General features: G+C 46.0%; 1 protein-coding gene across 1 annotated transcript; it reads right to left on the reverse strand.

Moving 5' to 3' along the window:
• Nucleotides 1-696: 696 nt before the first annotated feature.
• LOC142255330 (uncharacterized) lies at nucleotides 697-5907 on the reverse strand. The gene is made up of 9 exons (XM_075326879.1): nucleotides 5006-5907; nucleotides 3666-3835; nucleotides 3329-3481; nucleotides 2894-3147; nucleotides 2649-2711; nucleotides 2387-2525; nucleotides 2032-2223; nucleotides 1761-1889; nucleotides 697-1615 (listed from the first exon to the last, which is right to left on the reverse strand). The coding sequence occupies exons 1-9, from the start codon at nucleotides 5856-5858 to the stop codon at nucleotides 1607-1609; spliced, it is 1962 nt and encodes a 653-aa protein (XP_075182994.1). The 5' UTR covers nucleotides 5859-5907; the 3' UTR covers nucleotides 697-1606.
• Between the last annotated feature and the right edge of the window lie 3366 nt (nucleotides 5908-9273).

The raw sequence follows: 9273 nt of genomic DNA on the forward strand, positions 1-9273 counted from the left end.
CTGTTCGTGACGCCAGAAGAGTCGATGTGTACCGCCCTGAGAGGGCTCGGCCGCTCCCCTTGCCTCGGGGCCGAGCCGCTCGAGGTCCGGGCTCGGATTGTCGGTGGCTCGAGCGCCTCTGGACCGGGGGCCACGTCGCTCTTTTAAGGGGAGGCAGTGGGGTGGTGGTGTAGGACGAGGCTCGCAGCCGGGGGCCGCGTTGTCGCCGGACGGGTCGTGACGCCACCCACGGGTCGTGATGATAGGATGCACCACCGCTGCGGCCGGAGTGAAGGGGGCTCCCGGGATCGGTGTTGAGGGCGCAGCCTGGATGTTAGCCCCTCCGTGTGTAGGGGCGGTGTGTCCCGGGGCCCGGTGAGACGGGCGTTGATGTCGGGGTGCAAGGTGCCGTGTCTTCTCGGTGGGCGTGCCTTTCCACCTGACTCCGCCCAACTGGTGTGCTCTACTTGCCCTGAGGACGGCATCAGGTCTCCCTTTCGGATTACTTTCCTACAAATCTTCTGTGGCTCTAACACCTTATTAAGCCCCTTCCACAATTACATTAGATCATCAGGAAATTAATAAAAACACTAAATTCTGTATATGAAATGAAAGTTTAAAGCTCCATAGATGTTATAGATTTTTTTATTTGTGCATGAAAGTTGTTAATATCGTGCAAACATTAAAAAGAAAGTCTGTAGATACAGTCACTTTCTGTAGAAAGGAGCAGATGATGATGATTCTGCTCCTCAGGCCTCTGGTCGCACTTGTGCTGTGTTAGGATATCCAGGTCTAAATCACACATGACGGAGAGGAGAAGAGCAGGAACGTGTGATGTGTGTAGTTGGAGTTTTCCTAGATTCCTACAGCACCGTGATCAACCATACGGCCTTCTGTCTGACCATGTGCAGGTAGGAGAAGGAGCAGCCGCTACCTTCTGTCTGCACAAGGCCGAGTAGGAGAAGGAGCAGCTGCTACCTTCTGTCTGACCATGTGCAGGTAGGAGAAGGAGCAGCCGCTACCTTCTGTCTGCACAAGGCCGAGTAGGAGAAGGAGCAGCCGCTACCTTCTGTCCATACAAGACCAAGTAGGAGAAGGAGCAGCCGCTACCTTCTGTCTGTACGAGGCCAAGTAGGAGAAGGAGCAGCCGCTACCTTCTTTTTGTCTATATTCAGTAAGTGAAGGAGCAGCCGCTGTCTTCATTTGTCCATATTAGGTTTGTGAAGGAGCAGCCGCTGCCTTCATTTGTCCATATCCGGTAGTCTTCTCTTTACCACCACATTGTAGATGAGTCAACCAGATGGTAACATAGCAAGTATGGCTGAAAGAATTCCTTCAATTTCAGCCTACTTGTTATGTTGATCCAGAGGAAGGCGAAAAACCCTGAGGACTTGTTGTTGGATTATCCTCGTTTCAAGGGAAAAAAAATTCCTTCCTGACCCCAAATATGGCGATCGGAGTAAATCCCTGGATGTCTGGTGCTCACATCTACATGGATGTTATGTGGTGGAAGCGCGGTGGGTTTGTCGTAGTTCGGTAAATAGGAAAGTCCAGTTTAGTCGTCTCATCGTTTTGATGTAAAGTTTCATTCCATGATGTTATTGGAATGGGGCTGATTTCTATCAGCCTAAATGTCCTGTAAGAAGAGAAATGTACATTTTAGAGAATCAGCTCCGCATATATACTGTATACTGGGGGGAATATAGCATTAAGGTGTATAGTGGGTCTGTGTGTTACTGGGCAGTGATAACACTTTGGATGTCCCTATCTATTATACTTACATAGAAATATGGGAATGGTGGCTCGGCTCTGCCGGACTCCACGTCGCTCCAGTTGATGGAGTGGAAGAACGGGTGAGCTCTGATGGATGATTTTATGGCCAATCTGCCGTATGGAGTTTTGCAAAGAAGCTGGAAAATGAGAGAGATCATTATTAATTAAATGATGTTGTCTTACTGATAGGATATTACACAATCTCTATGGACTGTCAACATCTTATCTTCTATCTCTCCTTATAATCCACATCATCGTTCTCCTTCTGATCCTACTCACCCTTTGGATGATATTAATGGCGTTAGAGCAGATCCCAGGTGGAAAATATGGGATGTCCTCTTGCAGAGAATAGTGATAGTCGTCCATTGTAGCATCGCTCCAGAAAGGCTCTTCACCTACAGTCATCATATATAGGATGACACCAAAGGAAAAAGAGTCCACCAGATGGTTGTATCCAGCGCGGTCCATTAGCTGTGGGAAGAGGAGACATGAGATTAGCTGAATATACTGGGGAGGGGATTTACACACAGAGGGTAAGAGGGACGGTCTGTGGTTAGATATGAGCAGGATACATAGGGATCAGACTATTAATCAGTCTTAGTGTGGGTATCAACCGTACCGGGATGTTCCTTACCTCGGGTGCCATGTAACCCTGTGTACCTACAAACTCTTTCAGTACATCATCCTCACGGACATTCATGGCTGCTAAGCCAAAGTCGGAGATCTTTATGTGTCCGGTGTCTTGGAGGAGGATGTTATGTGGCTTCAGGTCACTGTAGGGAGAAGAAGCAGACACTGATTGTGAGGATAATTCATGAAGAAATCATTGTACAATAGATATATAAGGAGACAACAGAGAATCAGAGGTGACAGATGTATGAAGATGAACTGATTACCGATGTATGATGCCACGTTCATGGAGGAACTGTATTCCGCATACCATCTCTGCCGCAAAGAGTCTGTGGAGAAGAAAGTAGAAGATGGATCAGTGGTTACATACACAATTATACAGAGAACATGAGGAGATCACACACGGGTTCGTCTTATGTAATTATTTTCTCCTGCTGTCATTGTCTGTTTCTCTAGGGCTATAATGTACGGGCAGTGGAATATTAGGATTTAATATAAAACATTAATTTACCTTATTGTTTTTGTATTAAACATCATCGAATATTCCATACAGCCATACAGGTCTCCCCCGGCCATATAGTCCATGGCGATTACATATTCGATAGGTGTTTCCAGAAACTCTCGCATAGGCATTAGGTAGCGGCACCCGGCGGCCATTGTCAGGACATCTAACTCTGTGGATATCATGTCCTTATAACAACGGCTCTTCTTGATGATCTTTATTGCCAGCAGTTCTTCACTGTCCACATGTGATGCCAAAAGGACCTGAAAGAAAATCACAAAAGATCAGACCAGACTGTCATCTGTAATGGGGATCTGTGTAATGGATCACTACATTATCCCAATTATTATCACATATGAACGTCCTGTAATGAATATGTGTACCCTCCTGTGTATCTGGTCAGGATACATTGGTGAGTATGGAAGAGCAGGAATTCACACTTACTTTTCCGAACCCTCCCTGTCCAAGCTTTGTGTGGAATGTTAGACGGTCATTGTCTAAAAGTTTGTCTGTGTAGACCACTTTTCTCCGGGAACAGACAACTGGTATATCAACGTCCATCGGTTCTTCACTGACCGGATCTGATGGCAAGATGACCTAAAGGAAAAACACAACAGATCAGACCAAACTCTGCAATCTATTATATGGATCTGTGTAATGGATCACTGGATTATCCTGGTTATCATTACACATGAATATCCTATAATGAATATGTATATTCCTCCTGTGTATCTGGTGCAGAACACATTAGGAAACACAGAGGAGGATAATTCACACTTACTTTTCCGAAGTCTCCCTCTGCAAGATCTTTCTGGATTTTAAGACTAGAAAGATCAATAGAATTTTTCGAGTTGACCATTTCTCTTAGGGGTACAATTCGGGATCTGGCATCACCAAGGTCGTGTGCTGGCATGTCTGCTACATCAGAAGGTGTCATAAGGCTTCCATCTGCTGAGATGATACAAAAGTTATTAACCTCTTTGAGAACACATAATGGAAAATGTTTATCATGTTGTGCGGCAAGTGCATGTAGTGGGCTCAGGACCTGAGGATGCACCATACCAGGGAGATGCCGGCTGTATTACATTGCTGCCATCTGCCTATAACTGCAGCGACCGGAGCACACTCTGATTACTGCAGTTTATCCGTTTCAATGCTGACAGTGAAGCAATTGCAGATTTGCCTGCACCAGCTCCTATTAGCCTCCTCATGACACGATTACAAGGGTCAATTCCTTATTTTACCCAAACAGTAAGCAGTGAAATGAGAAGGAAAAATTGCAACTCTGGAATTGCATTTTGTTGGGGTGCCGTATACATCTAAAAACTGCTTTGAAAATATATCCCAATGTCCTGTCTACCAAAGCAAGGTATCAATAAAAGCTACAACCTGACACACAATAAACAATCCCTCGCACAGCTCCACCGAGCCATCAAAAGAAAGTTACAAGTCTCAGAATTTAAAAACAGACAAATTATTTTTTTTAATTCCAACATTTACTTTCATCACCAATTCTATAAATAAAAACTCTCTGCATGTTCCCTAATACAATAAATGTAACGGGCGGAGAATCATTTTCTGAGGTCATTTTTACCACTCAATGAACACAGTAAAAAACACAATGGTGGAATCACTTCTTTTTCCCACAGTTGTACCACACTTGCCATTTTTTGACCCATTTTCCAGAACATTCAGTGACAAAAAATAACTGCAGCTTCACCAACTAAAAACAACAAATCCTCATACAGCTATATTGGCAGACAAATTAAGAAAATATGGTTTTTTTTGAAAGAGAAGAAAAAAAACAACTACCGGGTCAAGAAGGGGTTAATAAATCTAGCACCGGAGCATATATTACTATGTTAAACATGATTATGTAAATGAGCAAAAAGTGTCCAATATTTATCTAAACTATCTATTAGCAAAAATGTCCCTGTTGCCCATAGCAACGACTCACAGATTCCATTCCTGAACATTCTATAGAACATGAAATGTGATTGGTTGCTAGGGGCAATAAGGGCAGTTTTTTCATTAAACAGCATTGATAATTGAGGTCTGTACATAATATTTGTACAATCCGTCTCCCCCCAGTCTTCTTATTCTGAGCTGTTTCTATCTTACCTGGTTCATCCTTATCCAGTGATCCGTCTGGTGGAGAAACACTCCGCTGGAATAGATACTCTGGGATGGAGATGGTCTTGACTGATGACTGCGGCCTCCATACTGCACCATTCCCATTTATCGTTGGTTGGGGAGAATCACTCCGCTGGAATAGATACTCCGGGATGGAGATGGTCTTGACTGATGACTGCGGCCTCCATACTGCACCATTCCCATTTATCATTGGTTGGGGAGAATCACTCCGCTGAAATAGATACTCTGGAATGGAGATGGTTTTGGCTGATGACTGCAGCCTCCATACTGCACCATTCCCATTTATCATATGCTGGGGATTGATGAGACGTCTCCTACATTGGACAACCCAGTCTCTGTTGTTCTTGATTCTTTTCTGGGCTGCCACTCTTTGTAGGTTCAGGGCGTCGTCTTCACTTCCATAACTGGATGTGACATGTCTGGGTCTTTCTTGGAGATCTTCCTCCAGCTCTATCTCTGCACTGATGTTTCTCCGCTTATTAAGGAGGGCATCTTTGTTCCGTCTCCTTATTTCAGGTACCAGTTCTCCAAGCTTTTTCAAGGAGATGAGTATGGCCCTCTGAAGCTCAGCGGAGTCTGCAGAGTTAGTCTGGATGGGGGTCTCCAGTTTCCTTCTCTTTGTAAAGAGCTCATGTCTTCTGGTCTTTCCTATTTTTTCCAGATTTTGTCTTTTGGACGCCATTTTTAAGGCGTCAGTGTCCATGTCCGGTATTATAACGTCATTTCGCCCTAAAGCGAACAACATTACCTGCTCTTCATTTATTCCTCTCCTCTCTCTCAGAACCCGATCTCTTTGGGCTCTTCTTTTCTCTTTAACCATATTGAAATAAATTTTCGCTACGTTTATCACGAAAATCTAAGGGGTTGCGTCACTATTGGGAGTCTGTGAAGCAATGAGCTCTCTGTGGCCGGAACACTGGGAAATAGAACGCCATGATGACATCACACCACTTGTGACATTGATTTTACTGTGATGTCAGCAGGAGAGAGAGTGCGAGCGAGAGATAGATAATAGATAGATAGATAGATAGATAAATACATAGGTATAGATATGAGATGGATAGATAATCAAATTTGGAGGATCCTTAACTAAAGCTTTGCTGATATATACCCTGAATATTTAACCCCTTAAGGCCTGAGCCCCTTTGTATGTTAATGACAGTCTCATTTTCCAATTCCGACCAGTGTCACTTTATGTGTTAATAACTCTGGAACGCTTCACCATATCCCAGTGATTCTGAGATTTTTGTGGCCCGTTGTACTTCATGATAGTGGTAAATTTCATTCAATATGATTTGAGTTAATTTATAAAAAATATTGAAATTTAGCAATTTTCAGACTTTATTTTTTTATTCTCTTAAACTAGATAGTTATATCACAAAAACAGTTAATAAATAACATTTCCCTTATGTCTACTTGACAAGCTAAGAGGGATCCGGTAGTTTAATTATTCCTTAACCAATTCTAACCCCCTTATAATGCCTAATATTTATATATGAGACACGTGACCGCTTGTGACTTGTGTGAAATGGCCACAGCAGCCTTTTATTAAATTGTATGATAACAAAAACCCAGAGAGCTGACCACAACGGTGACCCCACAAGTTATAAAACACAGTAGACATTGAAATCTCTACATACAGGTTAATATATCTCGGCCAGAGACAAAACAATTCAATCCCAAACAGACCGGCATATCTACATGAGAATGGCTAAAAAAAAAGAAGTCATGTTATGATGGCAAAGTCAAATTCAAGACCTCAAGCCAGTTGAAATGCTGCAGTAGAACCTTCCAAGAGAGATGTGTTAAGGACAAATTGTGGATTAGCTAGATACAATGGCATAACTAGAGTTTGATGGGCCCCTGTGCAAAATTTGTACTTGCCCCCCCCCACACACCACGTACACCGACACATGGGGTATGGGATAATGACGCTGACACTCGGGGTACGGGATAATGATGCTGACACTTGGCTCTTTCCCTCAGCACCCAGGTTTCCCATGATCTGAAACCCCTCTATCAGCACCCAGCTTTCCTATGTTCTGATATCCATCTTGTCCTAAGCACCCAGCTTTTCCATGCTCTGTTATCCATCTTTCCATCAGCTCACAGCTTTGCCATGCTCTAATATACATCTTTCCCTCAGCACCCAGCTTTCCCATAATATCAGAGCATGTGACAGCTGGGTTTTGAGGGAAGATGTATAGCAGAGCATGGGAAAGCTGGGTACTGAGGGAAATAGCCTCTTTCTCTCAGCACAACACTTTCCCATCCTTGTATATTTGTCCTCCCTTGTATAAAGCTCTCCAAATACTATAATGGCCCCCACCTAGCCTGCCATATAGTATAATGGGTCTCACATAACCCTTGTTATGGTTAATATTTTATATCAAGTTTTGATTATCATTTAAGAAATTTATATATGTTTAATAATTTTGTATTTTTGTATTAGCTTTATAAGTGTTATTCATAAAAGCAATAGCACTGGGTGTAGTGTCTTTAAAGAGGCCTTTGTCTAAAGTTTCTTTGTTACTGAAGGTCCAGAAAACTGGACAGATCTGGTTTTAAGGAATTCAGCAGGATCCATAATTTACGATTTTGTTATTTCCAACTTTCATTCCATTTTTGGTCATGTACTAAGCCGTCCACTTATCTTTTGTGGTTTTAATAAACTACTGTTTGGGCATCTGAGATCCAGACAAAGCCTGGTACACGGACATTGACTGTGTATTCTTGTGTTTGTCTCCGATGCATCGCTATTAATTGGACCAACATTGGCAGATCTGGAGATCACTTTGCATCTCACCCAAATTAGCTCTCCCAGGTAAGGGGTTTCCACGACATATTGAATATTACATACATCGCATGTAATAAGGTAAATAACGTGGGTTGTCCCACAATTAATAAAGGAATTAATACTATATTCTTTTTTTTGTTACACTAGACACAATTTTTTTCGTGTTAGGCATATGCTTACATAGACCACATGCTTTTTGTCCACACCTATATGAACCAGCAACAGACAGCCAATTATGGGGATTACCATATTTTTCACTTTATGAGACGCACCGGATTATAAGACGCACCCCAAACTTAGACATAAAAAAGGTAAAAAAAAGAAAAATGTGGTCCGTCTTATAATCCGGTGTTCTCTTACCGGAGGGGGGCAGCAGTGGTGGTGAAGCAGGGTCACAGGAGGCAGAGGTTGTGCTGGCAGGCACGGCGGGTCAGTGGCAGCGGGGTCTGTGGTGGCAGGTGGCGTCCGGGGTGGCAGGAGCCGGGGGACCCGTGGTGGCAGGAGCCGCGGGGCCCGTGGTGGTGGCGGCAGCAGCCGCGTCAGCGACGGCGGGTGAGTAATGCAGCAGGCCGGTGCAGTGAGTGTCCCAGTGTCCGCGGTCGTGGTTCAAATAATGGCGCCTGCGCAGATGGAGCTCTCATCCAAGGGCTCCATCTGCGCACGCGCTGACTCCCGGGGGAGCGTGTGCGCAGATGGAGCTCTCATTCAAGAGCTCCATCTGCGCACTCGCCCGCTGCCATCATTTGAAACTGGGACCGCGGACAAACTGGGTAACTTGCTGCACAGCCGCCCGCCCCGCACGCACAGAGTGGCCGCCAGCAGGCTGCCCGCCCACCCTGCGTGCAAGCGGCCGGGTAACTGCGCTTTCGTGCGGGCGGAAGCCATCTGCCGCCCGCACAGGCACCCGACCGCCGCCCGCACACAGCACCCGGCCGCCGGCCGCTGACCACACACAGCACCCAGCCGCCGCTCGCACACAGCACCCGGCCGCCGGCCACTGCCCGCACACAGCACCTGGCCACTGCCCGCACACAGCACCCGACCGCCGCCCGCACACAGCACCCGGCCGCCGGCCGCTGCCCGCACACAGCACCCAGCCGCCGCTCGCACACAGCACCCGGCCACCGGCCACTGCCCGCACACAGCACCCGACCACCGCCCGCACACAGCACCCAGCCGCCGCCCGCACACAGCACCCGGCTGCCGGCCGCCACCCGCACACAGCACCCGGCCGCCGCCCGCACACAGCACCCGGCCGCAGCCTGCACACAGCACCCGACTGCCGCCAGCACGCAGCCACGGGTACCCGGCTGCCACTGCACGCAAGCACAGGTACCCAGCCAGGCACCCGGCCGCCCGATCACCGCACAGACAGGACCCCCAGGTACCGCTATATTCACTTTATAAGACGCACCCCCCATTTTCCTCTCAAATTTTT

Source organism: Anomaloglossus baeobatrachus, chromosome 10 (assembly GCF_048569485.1).
Source record: "Anomaloglossus baeobatrachus isolate aAnoBae1 chromosome 10, aAnoBae1.hap1, whole genome shotgun sequence".
Classification (NCBI taxonomy): Eukaryota; Metazoa; Chordata; class Amphibia; order Anura; family Aromobatidae; genus Anomaloglossus; species Anomaloglossus baeobatrachus.

Bases quoted from the DNA above. Each gene is read 5' to 3' on its own strand.
- LOC142255330 (XM_075326879.1), bottom strand. From the start codon at position 5,858: ATGGTTAAAGAGAAAAGAAGAGCCCAAAGAGATCGGGTTCTGAGAGAG. The intron at 3,836-5,005 runs GTAAGATAGAAA...GTATCATCTCAG, and splicing joins ACTGGATAAGGATGAACCAG to CAGATGGAAGCCTTATGACA. The intron at 2,526-2,648 runs GTAATCAGTTCA...TTCTCCCTACAG, and splicing joins GAACGTGGCATCATACATCG to TGACCTGAAGCCACATAACA.